At 47.5% G+C, this 23,929-nt stretch overlaps 1 protein-coding gene across 3 annotated transcripts in view; it reads left to right on the forward strand.

Moving 5' to 3' along the window:
* Positions 1-23,707, forward strand: part of CACNA1H (calcium voltage-gated channel subunit alpha1 H) — a 253,542-nt gene extending 229,835 nt beyond the window's left edge. For 2 of the 3 annotated variants that reach the window (XM_075768012.1, XM_075768014.1), the window contains exons 30-35: positions 7,945-8,023; positions 10,131-10,252; positions 10,689-11,027; positions 16,662-16,845; positions 19,947-20,125; positions 20,743-23,707. In XM_075768012.1, the coding sequence (XP_075624127.1) occupies positions 7,945-8,023; positions 10,131-10,252; positions 10,689-11,027; positions 16,662-16,845; positions 19,947-20,125; positions 20,743-21,918 (2,079 nt within the window). In that variant the 3' untranslated portion in view covers positions 21,919-23,707. The remainder of the gene's footprint in view (positions 1-7,944; positions 8,024-10,130; positions 10,253-10,688; positions 11,028-16,661; positions 16,846-19,946; positions 20,126-20,742) is intronic. The other variant, XM_075768013.1, reaches the window with a different exon arrangement.
* Positions 23,708-23,929: the final 222 nt, after the last annotated feature.

A 23,929-nucleotide genomic window follows, 5' to 3' on the forward strand; every position in this document is an offset into this window, starting at 1 on the left:
GTCCTAATCTTTCGGTCTCTAGAGTCATCTCAGCTGCCTACATATTCCAATTTCATATATCACCAGGATCCTGTAACCCACCAGACAGTACTGGAAACGTTTACTGCCACACTTTACCCAGAAGTGAGTACCAATATGAGGTGCCAGACCTTCAAGAATGAGGCAGAGGAACTCTGCAGCCTCCTTGTCTGAGCTGGCAATTCAGAAGCAGCACAGGCATGGTCAGACAACTCCTTAGTTTTCAATGCCTCCAAAACATCCCACAGCTGAGTTGGTGGAACAAGCTTTATGAGTGGGCCTACTCCATTCTGGGATGGACTGGGAGAGTCAGACCTCCCCTCTCCCAGCCCCAGCCCCTAGGCACGGGGAGATGGCAGCACACTATGGTGGGCAGTCACTTCTTGATCAGCTTCAGCTGTCTGCAGAGGGCTGGAGACAAAGGCGTCTCAAAGGCAGGATGATAGCACTGTGGCTTGGCCAAAAGCAGACACCATGTAGACATCTCTTCCAGCATATGAGTGGCCATATGAGAATCAGTAGAATTAGTACATGTAATTACCCAAATATACCCCTATGAGTTAGTTGCTAAGTACAAAGGAGCCCATGATCTATTCAAAATTAACTGGAAAACAAGGGGAATTTCTTTTTCTTGGAAAGACCCATTTACTTTTCATCACTGCCATAAAGATGTTTCTAATCTGAGACATTTGCCCTTTGGTATTCAGATTTCCTTTTCAGTGAAGGATTTTGGCTGAGACTAAAGCATGGAATTTACCAACCTGACCCCTGTTTTGGCATTTCAAGAAAGCATTTGATTTGTGTCTTTTTTTTTTTTTTTCTTTTGAAAGCATTGTGATTACAGAGCATATTTTCTCTCTCTTTTTGTTTTCTCTCCCCCCCCAAACAATAGGGTGGCTGCAGGCCAGGCTTTTTGTTTCCTTGGTGTGTTTTTACAGTTTACATTCAAACCAAAGTCTCTTTTAAAGGGAAATCCCCAGGGATATTCCAAGAGATCTTGTGCAGATAAAAATACCATTTTGTCCTCCAGTGAAATTCAGAAAATGAGAAGGGAAGTTTGGGAAGACCTCTCAGACAACAATCACTCTTCATAAAGCTACAGCTTTCATTTCAAAGGCAAGGGAAGAGTTCCTACTCCAGTTAATTTAGCAGCCTAAAACCACAGCTGGAAAATCCTCATTGAATGTGACTGCTAAGTGACAAGAAAAATGAATTTGATGTTTATTCATAAAGGTTTGGGGGAAAATTCTTTGGTGTATGTAGAATGTCCATTTATGGGCTTACCATGACAAGCTATTGTCATTGCAGTACACTTTTTCTCTTTTGGGTGATTTTCATGAGCTTCCTATTAATTTTTATTCAGCAGCAGTTACAGCTTGAGCAACACAGAGAACCAACTATCCCCAGACTTGGGGGAATGTTAGCGTTTTGATCCAAGATTGAAGCTGTCATGGTACAGGCTTAGTCTCCTCTTTTGGAACTTTAGACTGACATTGAGCTGCTGTTTTCAATACAGGAAGACTTCCTATCCTACTGCATCCTCCTTGTCAGTAACCTTGTGTCTACCAGTTCAGACATCTTCTCCTCCACCATGTCTCTGAAAAAAATGAGATGAAGTAGAGGAGAACAAATGAGGAGAGGCAAGAAAGACAGAAAGAATGGTCAAGGAAAGTTCTCAAACTGGCAACTTCTTTGCCTACCACCTCCATGCCCTCTCAGTCCCAGCAAATGTTTGGGATAGTGTGAGTTGATCATCACGTTCCTGCATATGCCATCTTGCTTGAGCAGTGTTGGCTCTTCTACCTGCTACTGTGCAGTCTTGAGGCAGTATCTCCTTCTCAAACAGGAATCCAAGTTTTCCAGCGTCACAGCTGGCTGACCAAGAAGCTGAACTTGTGGTGAAGCCATGGTCACCCAGAAAGGTACTGCCAGCCTCAGCTCTGAAGGTGTACCCTCATGGCATACCCTTTTGGGGAACAAAGAAAAGCTGCCTGGACTTTAAAGTATAAAGTGCTAAAATCAGCTGCACTGGTGCAAACTTGAAATAGATCCACTGTTTTAAACTGAGCAGCTAAAAAGAGCTGGGCTAGCATGACCAGCACTGACTTCATCACTTAGACATTGCCAGTCCTAATTAAGTCAGTTTAGTGTTGCCAATCACAGACCGAAAACTCCTCTGTGATCGCAGAGGCCTGCTCCTAGCATAACACAAGCCACACAGCTCTGCACTGAACTTCAGCATGTCTTCTTTAAAAGCCACCTGGTCTTGCTTAAAGGATGCAAAGTGTTAGGGAATTGGCCATCCCCTGCTGATGAAATACATTCTTCCAGTAGATGCTAAAAAAAATCTGATGTTTTTAGTCTGAATTAGCCGTGTTTGTTTTCATTGGATGTAATTTTGCTTTTTTTTCTTCTAGAACTTCTCCTTTTTGGAGCAATAAGAGATAAAATAATCTCTTGCAGTCTGTCAAACAGAAGAACATTTAACTCCTTTAATTTCTCAGTATGAAGCAGGTTTTCAAGACCTGTTTCAAGTGTTTTCTTCTTCTTTATGGGCTCTGGTCCCACTAAAGCTATATAATGAATTACACCACTCTTATGCTTCAGCTGAATATTCCCCTGCTTATACATCTGGTGGCTGCATCGGTTTTGTAAGCAATGTTGCTCTGTACGACTCTGATTCGATGGTAATCCTTTAGGCCTTTTCACATCCCCTGCTTTCCAAAGTACGATTCAGCCTTTCTGTAGCATGGCCTGCACTTCACTCTCAGATTTGTAACTTTGCGTTTGGCTCGGTTAAAATGCTCATTGTGTAAGTGAATCCACCCTACTGAGCAGCCCAGCTCAGTCTGCAAAGCACTTCTAGCATCAGTTGCCAGTAAGAAAACCTGCAGTCAATGCTCAGCTGCCAGTGCTCTTCCTGGTGGAGAGGACAAAGTGGAATCCAGTCCAATTGCCATCCTGACTCCGCAGGGCCAACAATAGTAAAATGTGGAACTTTCCTATCAAAAGATCTGGGTTCTTTTTCCTTCTTCTTTCTCACTTGGTCTGTGGACAGCAAATTAATTAAATGCAGAACTGTGCAGTATACCTCCTCTTTGTCTTCAAAGCTTGGAACTCCCCCCAGATGGACTCTGTGCCAAGAAAAAAGTGAAGAACTCCTCGTTCTATCAGTACCCTGAAGGACAGAGTTTGTAGTTTGCTCCTGTCCAGAGTTTAACTCCTTGTGGTGCTGTAATTCCTGTGCTTATCTCCACTTCAGCTCTTGAAGAGGTTTTCTGGCATTGTGTAACAGCAGTTATGGGACATAAACAATAGCCTGCTTTTGCCAGACGCTGAAAAACCAGTGACTGTGAAGCTCAGAGAGCAAGACTAGAAATGTCTTACCAGCAAGTGTTGCAACTGAGACAGATTCTGGAAGATAGGTATGTGTGTGTAGTGCTGCACACTGGAAAGAAGTGCAGGGATGCCTGAGACATTTGAGTAGTGAAGCAGAAATCATTAGGTAAAGAAACCACCATTCTGCTGGCTGTTAGCACTGGTCTCAGTGAGGCTGAGTGAATACACAGAAAGGAGAGCTCGTTCAGTTCAGCTAGTGGCCTTGTGGTTGCACCGATGAGATGACTTTAGCTTCCAAGTTTGTTTGTCTGGCCCTTTCCACTAGTCCTGAAAGTCACACAGATGGCCTCCATTTTCCAAGTAGACAAATGTGTCCATTTTCTCTTGGGTCTAGTGCATAAATTAGCCTGTGTTGTCTTGCTGCCAGGCTTATTGCTTTGGCTGGAGAGTGCTGGAACGAAGATGAGGAGGACTCATGTCCCTGGGAAGGATTGGCAGGAGCTTAGTTTTATGAGAAATTGCTCTTGACAGGCATCCCAGGGAGCTGTGTGCATTGCCTGCATGGACAACTGAAATGCCAAGGTGTGGGCCAGTGATGCAGAAATAATTGATGTCAGAGCAGGAAGAGGCACAAATGGAACTGTAGTGTGCTTCAGCCAGACATTGCAGGAGTGGGGCAGCAGAAGACATGTATTTCATCAATGCCTCCCCCAGAGAAGAGAGATTAGAGGCCAACAGGACCTACAGGGATTTGGGTAGGATCACACAGCTGAAAGTTCAATAAAGAAGTGATAGTGCACAGGTGGTCGGTGTCCTGTTGTACACGATCAGTGCAACACATTTGCGTAGCCAGCTAACACAACGTGGCCCAGTTGCTTTGCATCTCAGTGCCTGCAGATACGGGCTTTTTACTTAGTGGCATAGGTCAGAGGTTGAACACTGATGGGATGTGCAGTGGTGCTTAGCTACTGCAGTCTCACTTAGGGGGAGGCAAAAAACTAAGAGCAGTGATGTCCACAAGAGCTAAAGCAGAGACAGCCTCCCCAGGCCACGTAGGGGCAGTGGGAGAAGGGTTTTGCTGGGTATGCGGAGAGGAGGGTTGCTTTCCTTGCTGCTGAGCAGGGTTATTCCAGGGCTTTTGCAATGGTAGATCACAGATCCAGCTGGGATGCACCATGGTGAAGGGTGGTAGCTCCTCACACAGGGCCTCCCTGCTCCTCTGGGTGGGATGGAGGACTCTGCTTCTCTCTCCACAGCATCACTCTGTCCCAGGCACACAGACACTTTTGCCAGCAGTATAGGACAGTCAGGATGCCAGAAAGTGAAGGTCCAAGAGGAATCACAGATACTCACCAGTGAGGTACCGCTCACTCTTCTCTTGTGGCTTCTCTCAAGTACTTTAGGGCATCAAGAACATCTCCAAGATGTTCTTCACCTATGCTTCACTCCCTACATGCCACAGCCTCCCCTCAACACTGGAGCCACAGCAAATGATTAATAGCCCCTGGCTGCCAGAGAGAGGGGTTATCTGAAGTTTTCTCTGCCCAGCCAAAGGCACCAGCCCAAGTCAGGGGGAGTTTGATAGATAAACAGAGCATGGGCTGACCTGTTCAGTGCTGCTAGAGCAGAACCACTTCTCAGAGCCTGCCTGGGTGACCGGTTGCCAAAGCTGAGGTTGCTGACCAGAGCTGGATCTCTGTCCCTGATGCGGAATCCAGAACAAGCCTCCCAGCCTTTGGCTGCTGGAGAAAAGTGCCTGGATATGCTCCTGCCCCATCCCATTCCTCCCAACAACATGATTCATGCACAATCTTTTTCTTGTCTGGTCTCAGTAGATCTCAAAGTGCTTTAGAGACATTAATTACCTATCCGCAAGGGTATTACAAAAGGGTACGTTGAGTTACAGGAGAGGAATGACTCACTCAAGGTCACAGATACACATCCAGTTCTGCCTTCTCTGCTACTCAGCAGCTGCTGGCTGACCTCGCTGCTTCCATCTCAGCCCATCTCTGAGAGCATGCCTTGGGTCCTTCTCTGTCCTCAGGCCTTGGTGAAGGCTGTGGGCTGAAGAGGACCTTCCTTTTTTTTCTGAGCAACATGTACCGGAGACCCATGGGCTAGCACTGACAAAATATTAAATCTGGCACTGACTTGTACTGATTCAGTTCAGCCAGAAGCTACACAAATAGACCAAGTGGTTTTACTGAAGCACCTAAGCAAGAGGTGAGCCATTTTGCTCTTGAGCATCAGGTGTTCACGGGCTGCTGAGAAACTCATGCCCTCTCCACCCTCATGAGCCACCAACTGCCTGCACATGTCCATGCGGATGCTACATGTGCAGGGGGCTGGTCAGGGCAGCTGGTTGTTCTTGTGCACGTGGGGAACAACCCGCTTTTTAGCTGACACTCCAGAGCAGCTATGGATGTCTAGATACAGGTTGAGATGGAGTTTAACAGTAAAGGTCGTGCCATCGCCCATCCCAGAATCTTTGACTTGCTGCTGTCTCCCACATCTCCCTTTCACGTAGCCACATTTCCACATCAGTCAGACATTCAGTCACTTCCCAAGAGAACCTGTGCATCAGCTGAGCTTCGGAACTGCCCGTATCTGCTCTCAGCCAAGAGCAAATGCAACGTTAGACACCAGCAAACACCACATTAGCAAACATGCTTCTGTTAGCATTTTTAGAGTATGCCTATGGCTGGGATGCCTTGAGCCTATACAGCAAACCCATGAGTGTAAACTGGTCTTTGAAGGACTACTTATGAGACACGTTGGTTCAGTAATGTAATTAGTCACGATCTTGAATACAGAGTCTTTTACAAATGCACATTAGATAGTAGGCAAATTGTTTATGAGTAAATGTTAGCTCATAACATGCTTTGCATGTTGAGAGATAGATAATAGTTTTAACCGATAACCTGGTAATAACTTTGATGTTAGGCTAAATTCTTTGGAATTTCATCAATGCCAGAAGTTTCCAGGTTGATTTATTAGGCATTAAAATAGCAGTAAAATATTCAGCTTATAGGCTGCTTTGAAAAAATTCCAAGACCCTCTTCTGCAGTGCTACATTATCAGGCTTTAATTTACACTCAACCTAGAAAACTTGTTTATCACTTTTATTTTCCTTCTCTTTAATTATTTGCTCATTTGCCTCCCTGGCAGTGTGTGTGTGCATGTGCGCATTTGTGCGTGTGCCTGTTTTCTTGTATTTTCTAATTTGCAGTCATTTTGCAGACTGCCTTCTAATGTCTTACAAACCATCAGTGGTCTAGCAGACATGAGTTAGGAAACACTATTCCAGGAGACAGTACATGCAGATGAAATAATCCAGACCAGTCATCCACATCACTGTATTATCTCTATTATTCCCTGGAGTATGGTAATAATGTTAGTGGAATTGCAAAGCTCTATGTGTAGTAGCCGGTTTAGGCTTTATAGCAATTACAGTCTCCACTGGGTGATTTGACTATTCCCATTTCTTTAATACAAAAAACCCACTACTTCATAAGTGAGAGCTGTGTTAATTTTATGATAACAGTTATCATACTGATAACCTTTCTAATGAAATTAAGCAGCATCGTCAAAATACCCAGCAACACTGTGGCTGTGCTGCCTCAGAGAAGAAAACTCTCTCAAACTGAAGAGTTCACTAGAATATACCTTGGAGGTCATGAATCCCCCGCCCTGACTACCTGAATCACCACCTAGTTCATTTTTATTTAGAGATAAAATGATACTTGTGACACCACATCTAATTGGGAACTCAATCGCTCTATCTCTATTACAAGCCAATAGACACAAGTGGCAGGAAAGGTAAATGTGACTAGAGTTGCAAGTGAAATGCAGGTGGTCAGCTGGTCAGGTTACTCTACCCTTCATGTTCTCTGCCCAAATCACAAAAAATCTGCTCTTTGAAATGTTTTAAAGGCTTCAACTCCATGGCCCCACACAGATAACTATAATGCCATTGTTATTAAGAACTTTTGTGTTCCTTTTAGCATCATTGCACATCTATTACCATCCCTTCAGCCACCTTGCAGTGCATGTTAATACCTAATAGTAGCACACCATGCAGTGTTTGAACTGCAAGGTGCCTGCATTTAAGAGATGGCACATGGAATAAGGCTTTTCCTTTGAGACATTGAAAGCTAAACTTCAGGTCATTGTTGTTGAGAAATATCTGTAAAAGTGGCAAGGCTAGGAGAGCTTTACATCTTACTGGAGCATAAGTTCCTTTTCTGAAAGCCCTGAAGTGCAGCGCAAGTGCCGCTGAGGTTACGGCTACAGGTTGGCCAAACTACAGATGAAGGCAGCATCCCAGGTACGTGGAAGGGCGATGGAGAGGCACCAGCCACAGAGACTGCTTTGCACGTGGGAGCATCTGCTCCTTCCCCAACACAGGAGACCTCTGGGTCTGTTAAAGCAGAAGCATGAAAGAGGACCAAGGTGTGGGTAGCCAAGGAAGATGATGATTAGCCTCTGGCCACCAGTTCCTCTTTTGCTTGTGTTGAAAATGTGATGGAGCAATTTAATTTGTGACCTCAACTTGCCTGACCCTTGTTCTGCTTTCTCCTTGTGTAGGTAGGGAACCTTGGCCTACTTTTTATGCTCCTGTTTTTTATCTATGCTGCACTGGGAGTGGAATTGTTTGGCAAACTAGGTGAGTAATGTGCCTGACAATTTATTTCATCCGGTTGATGTTTATTTGGTATCTAGCTGTTTCCTTCTCTCTCATTCTTGGGCCTTCCTTAGCTTCACAGCTCACAATCTGAAGATTAAAGTTTTCTCTTGATCTCAGGGTCACAGATGACACATGAGGATGTAATACAGAACCTGTCTAACGTGCACACACACATTTAGAGATTTGTCCAACACCATCCTTGGCTGTAGAGGAACTATTTACTGTTTAAATGTAATTGTCCAGCACGGATATGTTCACAAAGATGGAAGTTTGCTACTTAAGACAGTACATGAGTCTGCAAAGCTGGATGGTAGTCAGATTCGTGCTGGAGAGATGCCACCATAAACATGTCCCTCCTTAGAGCTTCCACCACACTCCATTAGTTTTCTGCACTTGGCGGATATTGCTCCTCCAGCTGCCCAAGTCTTGTCTGTCTGTTGTTCTTCTCAGCATCACCTTCCCCTTTCTACATAAATTGGGAAGCATCCACTGGTTCCTGATTATCCAGCATCATTTATTTCTCCAGCCTGAGTATACCATGGAGCTGATCATGAATGGTTCCCCTGCTAAAAAAAAATCAGGTGGAGTCAAAGAGAAAACAGTATAGCCCTACCTTGCCCAGATTAGGCAGGTCAAAGCAATTACTGCCTTTAAACATTCTGTTAGAAGGAGATCTGTCTGCCTTCTCAACATTTCCATCCCAATTAGGGCTTCAAGAGCATCAGAAGGGCCCTTCCTCTTTGGTGATTTTATGGCTGTCATTAATCCCCTTTATGAGTCCAGCCCTCTGCTTGGATTACAAATGCCTGAAAGCAGAATATTTCTTTCAACCAAAGACAAATTATTTGTCAGTCTCCAACAAATTGTGGGGAAAAAAATTAGTTCTGCATCCACCCCAAATGAAATCCTGTGGGGTTTACATTACATGTGTGTGTGTGTATATATATATATAGGTATGTATTTGTTTAGCCACAAAGGTGAAAAATGTCTTATTCAGAGAGGCACCTTCTGCTGCTCTGAATCCTTTTTGTGTTTACTCACACACACCTTGCCAATGCCAGCCCCCAGGTAACCACAGCATGTGGTCAGAGACTGGGAAAGCCCTGATCTTGTCCAGGGAAAGCTGCAGGCAAGCAGCACACTGCTTCCCATCCTGATTTAACTGGTAAATGCTTTCACTTTTTCCCAATTATTGCTGGTCCATGTCAGCCACAAGAACCATCAGTGCTCGCTTCTCCAAGACTGGTCATTTGTGGGGGTTTTTTTCTACTTGCTTTTCTGTTTTTCCTTCTTATTTGCCTCTGAAATAAATACCTAATAGTGAAATGCTCTTGCAAGAGGCATTGCTGCCTGTCCTAATGAATATTTAATGAGCCTGTGTTGTATGGAAAGAGGGACATTTCATATGTTCGATTTAGATTCATTAGTATATTAATTCTCAGGGGAAAAACACGTCAAATTGCTCCACTTTATCTCAGTGAAATATCCCTCATGGTAGATGTGCCCTTTGAAAAATAATCAAGACAAAGACATAATCAAGAGGACACTGTAGATTTGTAAACAAATCTACTTGTTTCCCCCTTTTAGATCTCTTTAAGTTGGCTCTGCCTGTTGGGGTAAAGTCAAGAGAATCACAGGAATGTTGGTGGAAGAGACCTCTGGAGGCCCCCGCTCAGCCTCCCACTTGAAGCCCCATCACTAGCTCAGAGCAGCTGTGGCTTTATCTAGCCAAATCTTGAAAACTTCCAACGGCAGAGCTCCCCTACCTCCCTGGTGACTTGCCACAGGCCTGTTGGGCTCTCCAGATGAAAACAACTTTCCTAATGTCCAACCTGGTCCTAAGCCACAGTGTGTTGCTGTAGGTTACATCATCTGCCTCCACTGAGAAGAGTTTGGCTACCTGATCTCTGCAGCTGCCCTTCAGTCGTTGCAGGCCACCATGATATCACCACTTAGCAGTCTTCCCTGATGCCATGTATCAGTGTGACATAGTTCAGGGTCTCACTGCCAGGTTTGGGGAGGCTATTCTGAATAAGCACTGGCAAACATGACTTCACTGACCTGCTTCTGCTTCTCTCTCCTGCAGACTGCAGTGAAGAAAATCCTTGTGAAGGTCTGAGCCGGCACGCAACTTTCACCAACTTCGGCATGGCCTTTCTCACCCTCTTCAGGGTGTCAACAGGGGACAACTGGAATGGTATCATGAAGGTGTGTCCACCTCTTGGGTGAAAACAAAAAAGGTTGCCTTTTAAAACATCAAAATTAAACTTCCCATTTCAAAGCTAATTGTATTTTCAAGGAATAATTTGTCCTAAGTCTCGCCCAACCTGAAACTTCATTCTTTTTAACACGTATGTAGTATTTCAGGAAGATGATGCCGGTTCTTGTGGCTGAGAGTAGTAACCATGTACTCTGTGCCCTGTGCCTTTGGGATGTAACACAATCCTCCTCTTTGTAGATCATGTAATTCATGGTGTCCATATTTTCTTCTATCCATTTTAGTTGTACCTACAGTCTCTTGTGTCTGGGATATGTAATTATATGCTTTTCAGTCCTCAGCAGGTTATCTTTGATGTTTCTGTATTTGAAGCCCAAGCAGAGCCCCAGCCCTTATTAATCCCTCACCTTTCCCTCTCTGTTGCAGGACACTCTCCGGGAATGCACTCGGGAAGACAAGCACTGCCTCAGTTACCTGCCTGTTATCTCTCCTGTCTACTTCGTCACCTTCGTCCTCATCGCACAGTTCGTCCTAGTCAATGTGGTGGTGGCAGTGCTGATGAAGCACTTGGAGGAGAGCAACAAGGAGGCCAAGGAGGATGCTGAGATGGATGCTGAGATTGAGTTGGAGATGTCCAGAGGAGCAACCACCTCGGCCACCAGTGGGAGCAGGGGAGGTGCAGTGGCGTTGGAGAGCAGGGCACCCTACAAAAGTCAGGAGACCATGAAGTCGGAGTCAGTGGTGCAGGTGAAGCACCAAGCCCTGGTAATAGTTCACACAAATCGTCTGCTCTTCTTGTGCTCAGGGTAGGGAGGGAACAGCTCTCACCAGTCGCTGCAGTCTGATCATCAGGCAGTCAGATCCCAAGTGACATAGAGCAAAAGAGGCAGGAGACAAAGCAGCGTGGGAGGAAGGCAGCTTTCCCAGGTCCCACTACGGCAGACATGTCACCGCCACCTCCATATCTTGAGTCGTCTCAGGAAGGCTCCCTGAGGTGGAAGGGTGCTTGAAACACACTCGCTAGGGCTAATGCTGCCCTGACCATGGCTCTGGGGAGGTTTGAAAGTCCATCTCTTGCCATTTCCAGTTCATCCAAAGGTTGTGAATTTTAAGTTCAGAAGCGTAACAGCCACAGGCCCCTGTCCTGCCCTCCCAGCCAACGCGTCGGTCCTTGTCATTTTAGCACGTGCAGCAGCACCAGGGAGCAATCTCATAAAGCCGTGGGAATGCTGGCACTGTCAACCCTGACACATACAGCGAGGGATGGCATAAATTCCCTTCACACAGACAGAGAAACGTTCTTTCTAATCAGGTTCTTTTTAATCCCACTTTGGGATTTCCAGAGGACCCTCAAGCAAATCGTAGCACGCAGCTCAGGAGGGCATGTCTGGCACTGGTGTAAGATGCAGCTTCCCACTGGTTCATGCTCTGCTTAGGGCATGGCTGACTTGGACCCTGGGAATTGTCAGTGGCCTGCAGCAAGAAGATGGAGGTTCCTGGACTGATTTTCCAGACACTCCCTGCTCTCTGATTTCTATTAGTCCGCTAGAAAAATAGGACAATCAGAAGTCAGGGGGAGAAGGAGGGGCATGAGATAATTGTCTCATCCCATGTCAGCAGCATATGATTAAGAGTGAATATGAAATTGCTTTGTCACTGTGATCGCAAATAAATCTACTGCAAAATCAATGGGGGATTTGAGATTAAATTACATTAAATTAGATTTTTGTAAAATCTATCAGACTCTATTAAGTCAAGTGAAAGAAATTTAGTTACACAGCAATGGGGAATTCACCATTTAAATGTAGTGTTTAATAGACATTTCTGCAGGAAAATGCACCATAAACACCCAGGTTGCTTTTCTCTTTGGGGGAAGAGAGGGCACATCCTTTCACATAGGCTGTGATTGCTAACTGAGTTCATTCTCCTTGGGTTTTCCTCATCTTCCAATACCTGCCAAGCACATCGGGAGCCATGCAGAGCCTCCTCTTAGCCGTAGAAAACCTGTAGTGAGAGGCGATGCCCCTCAGAGGGAGAACAGCGTGAGCTGGGCACAGATTTCCTCCTGCAGATGAGATTGCTTGAATGAGATGAGAATTTGCAAGCCAGGGCATCCCCATCCCCTATGCGGTAGCGAGACAGAGGCACCGTGGTGGGACTGGGTTGTGGCGATGCCCTCACTCACGCCTCAGACACCCAGGCTGTTCTGGGCAGGCGTGGATGGCTGGCAGCTCAGTGCTGCACTCCCTGCTTTCTGCACTGAAGAGGTCAAATACGTAGAGCTCTGTATGACTAATCCTGCCACTGATGGTGGCATGGGCACCCTGGAAGGAGTTGCAAGATGCTTTGTATTTTCTTGCCGTTTGTGCCAGTTTTTGCAGCCCACATTTCCTTTTCTCTTTCTTCCTGCTCTGGATGAATGGGGTAACTAGGAAATGCCACGAGGCAAATGTCTTCGAGCGTTAAGAACCAGCCTTGCTCTGCTACTGATGCTTTTTATCTCCCTAATTTGAAGGAGACGCTGAGCTGTGAGAATGTGTCTTTAGCCATCCCAGACTCAGACACACTGGAGGGGGCAGAGACTCCCATGATGGAAATCCCGTCCTTCTGCTCTGTTTCCCACCATATGCTGACACCTTCCCACAAAACCCCAGGCCACGAGGCTGAGGTGAATGACGCCGCGCCATTGCTTCTGCATTGTGGCATTGTGCTTTGGTGCTGTGCATCTAGTGGTGGTGTCTGAATTGTCCTGAACCTGTCGTTTCACAGCCACAACAGTCGTTTCTGTCCTCTGTCCTTCGTGCTGCCTTTGCGTGTGCAGGGGTTGGGCAAAGAATGTGTCCCAGCCAACTCTGCTAGCACCCTTGTGTGGGACACGAATGAAATACTTCTTTTAACTAAAAAAAAAAAAAAGACTCGCATTTAATGTGCAATGTGATGTGTGAGCAGTCGGTCTTCAAATGATATATTGAGAGCTGGAGGCAGGCAGAGTCCTTTGTGGAGAAAACACAGCCCACTTTGGTTTTCTTACTGTAAGAACCTGTTTATGATACAGTACTGAGGAAACAAAGGCGTAAGTAGATCAACGTGTTAGGCTTTCAGCAAGCACCAGAGCTGTGGATTCAGGAGATGCTCTGGGGAGATCACCCAGCAGACCAGAAGGGCTGTAGCCCCCTCTGCCCAGTCCCTCCCACTTACACCACAAACTGGTGCCCAGGTCACATCACGTGAAGATGCTGCACGGTTTGCCCTGCTGCAGCACAGTGCCCTCCTCGGGGTGAATGCGCTGCAGATGTCCTCCGGTGGGCATGAGAGCATGCGAGCCACAGTCAGTGATGAAGGAGCACACTTGCTGTCATTAGAGAATTTGCAGTGGCCACCCAGAATTAATCTGCTTTAGAGTTGGGTCATTTTCCCTTTTATTACCTGTCCTCTATCATGACTATCAAGGCACCTTCTAGCGGCAAGTATCTCACAGCATCTCCAAGCACATTCTGGGCTTGGATTAAACTCTTGATGACCAAGTGGTTTTTCCCCATGCAAGATGAGTGATATGAAGGTATAATCCTCAAGGAAGTTCTCCCTTCATAGCTCTGCAGGGTGTCCATTAGGAAGATGCAGAGGCTCAAAGGGAGATCACAGGGAAGGCATCTTTCAGGGACAGGCAAAATTTGGGACTTTGTAAATGCAACTGCAAGGGGCCCTGGGTTTCTGCTGGCAGAGCTGAGAGCTTGTTACCCCCACGGGGACCGACAGCACCCTGGATGCCACCAGAGTTGGCCTGTACAGGGGTGCCAGCATTAGGAGGTGTGGGCAGGGAGTTACCTCCTGCCCTTGTTCTGCCTCTGCCTTCCCCACTGCAGAGGGTGCGGGAAATGGCTAAGCTCGCTCGCAGTGCTGGAGACGGACGCCTTCAGAGAGGGATCAGGAGGAGCCCTTCCTCTGGGAATTTTGCCCACAGCTTGTTTGCAGGCTCTTGGCTCCAGGCTTCTGAGAAGTTACAGTGTTCCCTCTTCCAGAGTATCCTGCCAGTCACCTCTGCTTACAGAGTATCTATCTTCTGGATGTTTAATCACCCAGGAAGGGTCATGTCCTGTGGAGGTATTTGCAGGATTATTTCTTCTTGAGCTCCCTCTGCACCAGAGCAAAATCTGAGTTTCAACAGACTATTGATTCCCAGACACAAGAGGAGGGAGTTGTGCTCACTGATTAAAGACGCTTAACTGAGCCTCTGAGCTGCATCACCATGAGCCTCTATGATCAATTTATTGCCTTTCTACTTGGCCTGTGAAGGGTCCTCTGGCGTGTAGGCTCCCACCTTGCACATCTCTATCAGGTGCCTGGGATCCTCCCAGGCTCTCAGGGTGCCAGCAGGCAGGGTTCACCATACGCAGTCTCAGCAGCACTGATCCAGGTTTTGAAGGAGCCACATTGATTTCCAGGGGCTGGGATCAGGCTCCCAAGTGTATCGGGTGTTTCCCACCAAAGAGGAAGAGCAGCAGTGCCCATGGTGGTGTGTCTCCAAACCTTCCTAGCTGTCGAGAGCAGCTCACCAGGTGTGAGCCAACAAGCTTCCTGTCCATGTTTCATATTTCAGGTGCTTGCTGCAGTGGCTTTGAAGCCATTTGAAATGTGCCTACATCCCTACGTCAATTTGGTCTCAATAGCTAAAACCTTAAAAATTGCAGTTGTTTATGTCAAGAGGAGATTTCTGTTCATTTGTCCCAGCGATAGAAGATGAATACAAGATCCTGTAAAGATGAACTGAGATTTAATTGACAGCTACTGTGATCCTTCTGTTAAGACTACTGAGAAAGTAGAGCGAGACCTTTTGTTCTCTGTGTGGCACTGGGGTGTTAACAATCGCCCGCCTGCCGTCAGCTCAGGTGTTGGGATGCTGATGGCTTATTAGCTGTAATGGCCAGAGGCCAACTGGCACAGCCACACGGCTGATGCATTAATACATCAGACAAGGGACCTGGGTTGCACCCGGAGGGCTGCTGGGCAAGGCAGCAGTCAGCACTGGATGCCAGCTACCCATAAATAACTGCTGCTGATCCCCCCGCATCTTCTCAGCCAAGCTCAACAGGGTAAAAGCATCGAGTAATTTGCCTTGGGACGTGTCTCTTTAGAGATCTGAGGAAATAAATTTGTAAGCCAGAAATGTATGGAAAAAAACAGATTTAACCAGATCCTTGGTGACCTCCAAACTATCCAGCGAGGGATCTCAGGCCCAGATTTTGCTAGCAGACAGGGAAAACAGTCCAGCAGAGCAAAGCAAAATACATTTAATTTAAGACATGCAGCTGGGAACATGTTTTCCATCAGTCACTGGGAGGCTGACATTAAAGGCAAACCAGAGTGATTAGTCGTACTTTAGATAACATGGTAAATTGTGAGGGGAATGTGTCTAAGACCAAAACCTTGGGGCCAGGAGCCAGGTTGCAGGTCCTGTTCCAAGGGCTCTCGCTCCCCCAACACTTGGCCAAGTCATGGCACCACCTTTCACAGCTGCTCCATCAGCACCACAGAGATATTGTTTGAGTTTCTGAAGCTTCCTAAGAAGCCAGGATACATTTTTTTTATAAGGTGCCTCAAGTGACAAGGGCCTCAGAGAAGGAGTGAGGGGTCAAGTTTAAGGTTTGTGACATGCTCTGTCCAGGCATTTCCAGCCAGACCCATTCCACAGCGAGAGCAAACACAGAGAAATCCCTTTTCTACCCCTAAACTGGCTCCACACCCACATACATGCTGCCATGATGTCTTCTCCTTCCCTCTGCCTCCTGCCATGTGGCTGTCTTCTTCTGGGGTCAGCGATGACCAAAATGCTCCATGTTGTAGGAGAGAGGCCACAGGGTTTGCAGTGGTGTTAATGTATATGTTTCATTGTCTGCCTGTATGTGTGTTTCGGAGAGATAATACATGAATTTCCAGAAAGACTTTGTACCCTTGGTCAGTGTAGCCAAGGACCAGCCAGTTTTGGCCATCTGTCCCAGAGTAGCTTTGAGGAGAAGGGCATCACCACCCAGGGTGGGCTGAAAGCATCCCTGGGAAAATCAGAGCAGAACAGTGTGAGAACTGCTGGCTTTCTCCTGTGTTTAGAGGGTGGGACCCTTTTGCCTAGACCTTACTTTTTCTCTGCAGTGTCCAGGAGTTGGCTTAGTGATGGGTCATTGATGCCTCATTTTACTTCAGCCACAACTTGAGGTCTTTTTACTCAGCTAGCACGGCATAGCTCTGGAATCCCGTTGCAGTCACCAGGGCAGCAGGCTCTCCATAAGATGCCAAGAGGAACATCTGCACAAGGTTTTAAACCATAAATCAGACGAGAAGGAGACTGCTGTAAATTCACCATCAAGATGCTGAATGACCCCATCTCCCTGTCTCTTTGCTTTGCAGGGCAGCTCAGCCTCTCTGAGGCCACAGGACTCTCAAAACCTCCTGACGGTCCGCAAGATCTCAGTTTCCCGTATGCACTCCTTGCCCAACGACAGCTACATGTTCCGACCGGTGATGCCAGCGAAAGCCCCTTTCCCACTGCACGAGGTAGAGATGGAAATGTATCCCTGCAAATCCCAAAGAGGTACTGCTCACAGAATTTTTCCCTTCTTCCTCCTAGCCGAAACCATGGGGCAGCCCATACGCATGGTGGTTAGATGGGGAGTAAGCGACCCGCGCCGAATGTGGGCTGAGCCAGGGCTTGCTCGCTTCAATTTGATACTGTCAGCACAACTGCGGTTTCCTGCATGCTGTACAACTTCGTGTTTTCATCACGTCACTGCATTTTCTCAGGAGAAAGCTGGCGGCTCAGGTGTTTGACTGGGGAGAAGCAGGGCTCCCAAGCTATGCCGGCGATGTAAAGGATAGGCTGTTAGCTGAGGTAAAGGGTACGAGCTGCACATTTCTTCTGAAGTGATCAGCCCTGACATGATGACTACAAATCAATAAAATCAACATGAATAAAAGCCAGAGTCGGTATTACTTCCTGGCAGAACTCCTTTACAGCTATTGTTTCAGGCAGTCTTCAGTCTCAGAGCAGTATCTTTTTAGCACGGTACATTGAGTTCAGGGATGCAGGAGTTTCTTTGGGAGCATAAAGATTAGAAACCACTCTCCAGTGCCTCCCTAGCCTGGCCTTATAATTAATCTTGTGGAGAGACCCCCCCCAGTCAGGGAACCACGAGCTACACAGAGCCTTTGAGTATATATTTACCCAACTGCCTCCAAATACATTTCCCCTAAAATGCCTTTCTCTCTCTCTTGTTGTGCGAGTTGGTTTGAAGGGGAAATCAATAAGAAAGAAAATATCTGCCTCCCAAAAAGCACATGTGCTTCTTGAGTGGCTCCCAAGAACTTAACCAGCCTGGTTTCCTTTGATGCAACGTTGTTTGAAATGCAAGAACCACTTGGACAGATGAGTAGTGGGTTTGCAAACCCTGGTGTGGCTGGCAAGATCTGCTCTGATTTCCTTGCATGATGTAACTCTATATTTGTTCAAACTCTCTGGATACCAGTTAATGTTCTCTGCTCAGTATTTATTATTATTTCACCTGCAAATTCTTTGCTAAGCAAAGAAAACAGAGGTTGAGTTTCACGGCTGGACTACTGGGGATGGTTTTCATCTCTGTAGTGGGTGTAAATCAGGATTTATACCAGCATAAAACTGCTGTGATGTTGGCAGGGGTGGGTAGAACTGACCAAGAATTTTCTCATGTTTCCCAAATGAGAGCACCTGAGCCATGGATATGACCGGGACTTACCTTTTACCTGGTCTGGTAGACGCATCCAACCAGCATCATCCACAGCTGAGCTGCTTCTGAGCTGACCAAACTCTGATTTAAGTGACAGTCCCATAAGTTATGTGCAAGTAAAACTGAGCACATGGAGAGACTCACATTAGCATTTGTGCTTTCATGGACTTTTCAATGTCAGTTAAGAATGCCTGGTCTTCTCCCAATACTTTGGTGTCTATTATTTGGTGAAATTATTGAGATGACCAGATCTTGTCATTTTGGTCTTAGGTGCAGTTTTCTGACTTACTAAAAAAACAAGAGAAGGATATACAAATCCAGAGATATTCAGTGTTCCTGAATATGCAGTTTAGAGGGGGTGTTTGGTTTCCTATACGAGATGGAAAGTTTCCAACAGAAGGAAATTCCAGCTAGGGATGGGGAGGAGAACATAGGGTTTTGATTTTATGACCATGTTTGTGACAGATTTTTATGACAAAGTTTTTATGCACCATAAAAAACATTTCGTAAAGCCTGGATTAGCACATGAACGGCACAGACTCAGCCTGAAACTCTGGCTGTAGGAGACCCCAAAAAAGAACCAGGGAGAAGTGGGGTGGGTTGGGGAGTGGGAAGCATGCTGCTCTGCTCTTTCTGTGGTGTTCTGGAGAAAAACTCCAAAAGAAAAATGGTTAAACACTAACTTTTCTTTCTTCCCAACAACAAATCTCTTTCTGAAATGCAACTGCAATCTGTCTGGATGGCTTTTGTCATAGGTTCAAGTTCCCTGACCTCTGGGTGAGATCTCTTGAAGTGATGGATAGCTGTGTTTTTAACATGGAGCAGCAATGTAGAAACAGACGTTGGGTTTCGAGCTAATGAGGACAATAAATCCTGCAGCCAAAAAAATAAAAAAGCAAAAGGTTTTTCATACAACACAGAACTGCAGTAAAGCAGCACCATGAAGGAGCTGGGGAGGAGGGATTGCCTTTAGACTCAGCCAGGGCACTGGGAGCCTTTAGGAAGAGAGTCGTTCCTGCCCGATACATGAGCTCGGGGACTGTCAAAGCACTTGAAGTGGTCTCCCTGCTGCTGATCAGACTGTGTTCAGCCAAGGTCTGCCTCGTGGACAGACGGCGGTGGTGGCAGTGTTTGGGCTGTAGTGAATGGGAAGACTGCCCTGTGCATGCCAGCGGTGTTTCCTCCCGGAGAAGTCGGTGGCAAGGTGCCCACCCGCTGTAGGAGGCTGTAGGCTGGACCTGTAAGTCGAGCTCTGAAGGCTGCGAGGGAGCTCACAGTGCCACTCTTGCCTCCGTGTGGCAGAGCAGTGTAAGGTTGCAAGCCCATCCCTGGCAGCACTGCAAAGGCATCCCGCCTGACCCAGAGGATCCAGCACAGCCACCAGACTTCCCTGATCCATGTTCTCCGAACGGGCAACATCCTTTTACAAATCCACCCAAGGCAATGCTACCGGGAAAGCAGGAATGGCAGGCTTTCAAATGCAACCCCACCTCCTGCCCTTCACTTGCTGCCATGTGGTCCTGGTGGCCGTCATCCACCCTAAGTGTCACAGCAGCTGTAAGAGAAGATTCCTGTTGCCTGAAACAGAAAGTAGAGATTTTGAGCATAAAGTTTGTAACAGGCAATATTCCGGAGCAGGCAGAGCCACATGCAATGCTACTGAATTGCAGAGACTTCATCTGTAACCTCCCTGCCATCCCTGATGAGATATGGCCTAGTATTCAAAACAGGAGACAGGACAAGGGACACCTGGTTTTTAACCTTGGCACTGCTCAAGGTTTATGCTGAAGCTTGGGATTTCAGCCAGACTAGACAGGCTTTTCCTTTCCCCTCCTGCAGTTACTCCCCTCCTGAAGTCTGTGGGCACCAGTTCTTCCTCAAACCTTCACAGCCCTGACGTCGGTGGTGACTGCTCGCTCTCTCTGTTTCCTAGGATCCATCACTTCCATCCGCTCCCAGCCCGTGGGAACATGTTCCTCTCTGAGAGTCCCAACGGAGTCCCTCCAGCTGGCAGTCCGTTCCCCCAACCACGAAGGCCGCCACCGCTGGAAGATCCTCCCCCCCCACATTGCACCTCGATCTCCTACTCTCAACAAGCTGCTGTGCAGACAGGTGAGAGGCCAAGAGCCTGCAGAGGTAAACTCCTTCATAGTCACCTGGATCTTTCCCTTCTTTTCCAGTCCCTTCCTGGGTTTCTTTTCTTGGAGCTGAGAGCAGAATTCCCCTTTTTAGAACAAAACATTTCTGGTGCCATAAATTTTAATATACTCCAGTCTCAGCAAGTGACATACAGGGGAAGGTCCTTTTTACCTACTTTCATCTTTGTGGATGTACTGTTCTATGAAAGAATAGCTCAAGCATAGAGAGAAGATGCCCAATTCAGTTTTGCCAGCACTGTGACAAGCCTGCAGTCAGCCCTACACCGTGTCCCTTTGGACAGTTTGCATTGACTCAGGATGTGGTGCTAGAGCAAGACCAAGACTGTGCAGAAGGACCCAGCAGATACGAGCCCTGTACACGTAGGCTCCGGGTCGGCTTGCTGGCAAAGTTGCGTCCTCTTGTATGGGGAGGGTCTGATGGGGGCTGGCATGATGGGGTGCTGCGGGGGGGGGGGGGGCGGGCATTAGACTCACCGACCATTCTGCCACGTGCCATGTTTCATCACTAGAAGTGCCGCTGCCCGGCAGATCCCCAGGCTCTCGCCCCATCTCTCTCTCCTCACCTTCCAGGAGGCCGTTCGAACAGACTCTGTGGACGGGCAGACTCCGGACCGCAAGGACAGCCTGCAAGCAGAGCCTGGAGAGACGCTACCATCAGCAAAGCAGCCCCAGAGCACCTTCACCCCCAGCCCGCTCCATGCTGCCTCCCTCCCGGGCACCCCCCCGTGCTCCCCCCCATCCTCCCCACATCGGCACCCCAGCACACTCACGCGGAAGCACACCTGTGGCCAGCACGGCGTCCCCAGCCGGCCACCCAGCCCCGGCAGCAGCTCTCCCAACCCCGAGGGCGGCCTCTTCGAGTCCTCCGACCTGGCTGATGAGGAGGTTCGTCACATCAACAGCTCAGCCAAAGACTGGGGAGGGGAGCACTCGGATGCCGGGAGCCGCTCGACTTCGCCGTTCATCTCCCCGGCCCCGTCTCCAGTGCCCCTCAAGAACTGCAGCACAACCAGCCTCTCTGGGGGCAGCAGCAAAGAGAAGGACTTGAAGAAGTTTTACAGCATCGACACAAAGGGCTTCCTCAACAAGCCCAGCTGGGCAGACGACCAAAGGCGGCACTCCATCGAGATCTGCCCCTCCATCAGCGATGGGGACTGTAGCTTTGAGGACCCTGCTGAGGAAAAGCAGCGGTCCCCTGCCCACATCCAAACGGAGTCCGAGTACATCCACGGAGCCCGGAGGAAGAAGAAGATGAGTCCGCCCTGCATTTCTATAGATCCTCCCATGGAGGACGACGGCGGGGCGGCCTCACGCACCAAACCCTCTGAGAACAGCATGCTGCGGCGAAGGACCCCATCCTGCGAGTTCCCGGCTTACAGAGAGTCCCTGGAGCTCGCGGAGAGCCAGCCCGGGGAGCCGGCCTCCAAAGCGGAGCGCCGGGGCCAACCCCCGTGCCGCGGGGAGCACCTGACCATCCCCAACTTCTCCTTTGAGCAGTCGGACGGCAGCTCCTTGAGCAGCCTCTCAGATCTCCTCCTGGACAGCGGTCAGTCCACGCCGGCCTCCGTGGACTCCCGGCCGGACCCTGCCGCCTCCGAACTGAAAAAGCCGGATCACTTAAAAACTCAGTGGAGCAACACCGAGAAAAGCAAAGAGCTCCTGGGCCTTGCTAAGAGCCCCCTCCGGAAGCAGGACTTGGTCCCGGTGACTGTTGCAACAGAAGAAGACATCGATGACCCAGTATAGCTTTCTGGGAGGGGGGAGCGGGGGGGGTCTCAAGGGCTTGACACCAGTGGGGGTTTCCAAACCCAAGGGACTGAGCGGCCACAGGTACGCGGGTGGCTGCTCTCTCGGTTTTTCCTTTCTCGCAGTCACTTGTTCTTAAGCGCTGTGGAGGTTTGCAAAAAAAACCAAAAAAAAAAAAAAAAAGAAGAAAAAATTAAAAAGAAACCAAACAAACGGCTGGACGGAACAGTGACGGGTTTTGGGGTGGGGGGAGCAGATTTGCAAAGCGGTTTGGGGGTTTCTTTTCTAAAGGGAAGATGGAGTCGATTCAGGGGGTTGTGTCGTTCCTTCCACCCCCCTCTGTGGCCTCAATCACATTGATTTGGGTTTGAGGTGGTGGCGGTTGGGATTTGGGGAGATTCTCTTTGGGTTTCATTGTTTTGTTGGTTTTGTTTTTTTTAAAGATGCTCAACTTTTAACAAGGCACCTTTTCGAGATGTCACATTATGCGGGAGTGCCCAGGAGATGGGAGCTGTACATTGTCTGTATATCAGCAGTCATATAAATAGAAATAATGTATTTGTGAGATACAAAACAAGGAAAAAAGACAAAAAAATATACCCACAAAAACTCTCTCTTCATAATGCACATATTTTTATAGAGAAACTATACTGTTTTTTGCATTACATGTGACTCCGCAACTGGGTGGTGTTTCCTTGGGTTTTATGTGGAACTAATTATTACGGCCATTCGTTTTCCAAATGTTTCTCTTCCTTCTTTGCTTTCATTTTTTTCCTCTCCTTCCCGCCACCGTCATCCCACCAGCTTCTTTTCACAGCTGATGCTTTAGATGTCTCTCTCGTTTTTCTTTTGTACTTTAGAGGTTATCCTAACTACAGAAAAAAAACCAAATCACTACTGAATTGTAGCCAGTGCAATAATAAGTTATTCATTCTTCTTGTCTGTACAACTGTTCTGTTGCTTTTTTTCCTTTTTTAACTGAAATTCAAGTTACATGTTGCAATAATCTGAACAAACGTGCACAAACACCATTTCTTGTGTTACAAAGAAAAAAATTAAAAAAAGGAAAAAGTTAAATTTACAGAGAGATAAAAAAACCAAAACAAATAAATAGTAAATTATTTAAGAAATGTATTTTGTTTACTGCAGTTCAAAGTAAATTATTGATACAGTATGTAAAGGTATAAAGAGCTGTCTTAAGGTGATGTTCTCTGTGCGCATTTAAGCTAACGATTTGTCCTCCTCATAGCAGAATGCCTTCGAAACCTCGGGGGTAGCCGTAACCGTCCCACTCACACTCTGTCGGTTTTCCCTCCGCACCCCCTGCACCCACACCTGGACACATTCGCCTCCCAAGGCCCTTCCGTCGCCAGCTCCGACCGAGAAGCCTCTAGAGGAATTCAGGTCACCTGTTCACACCACTTTTTTTTCTTTTTTCTTTTTTCTCTTTTTTTTTTCAGTTTTGGGGTTGATTTTTCTATTTTAGCCTCCAGTCCCTGCCCCTCCCCACCCCTCATCCAGGCCCTCTCACCGTGGGACAGCTTCGCCATGGAAAGATGATGCTAAATAAGAGCAGCAACGAGTCCGTCGCAAGGATGCGCCGTCAGCCCAGGCAGCGGCGGCAAAAAGACATATGGAGAAAAAAAGATATTAAAACAATCGTTTTTGTTTGGTTCGTTCCATGCCGCCTCATATTTATGCATTCACATATATCTTCTGTTATTTATGCATTCATTACTCAAAAGGAAATGTATCTTGTTTCACATGTATTAAACTGTATAAACTGGAAGCGTGGCCTCACTTTGTGCCGCAGGGCGGAGTGTCGCTGGGATGCCGAGCCCTGCTCCAGGACATCGCCTCCAGCCGGCAGGTCCCGTTGCCCGCAGCCCAGCCTGGAGGTTTCCATCCCGCTCCCGGAGCTCAGCATCCCTTAAATCCTCTCTCCTAAACCCGGCCGTCCGGGCTGCAGGCCCTGGGTCTGAATTGTCCCCTTCCCCGATGGCGTTTGGAG

This window comes from Balearica regulorum, chromosome 15, assembly GCF_011004875.1.
Source record: "Balearica regulorum gibbericeps isolate bBalReg1 chromosome 15, bBalReg1.pri, whole genome shotgun sequence".
NCBI classification, from domain to species: Eukaryota; Metazoa; Chordata; class Aves; order Gruiformes; family Gruidae; genus Balearica; species Balearica regulorum.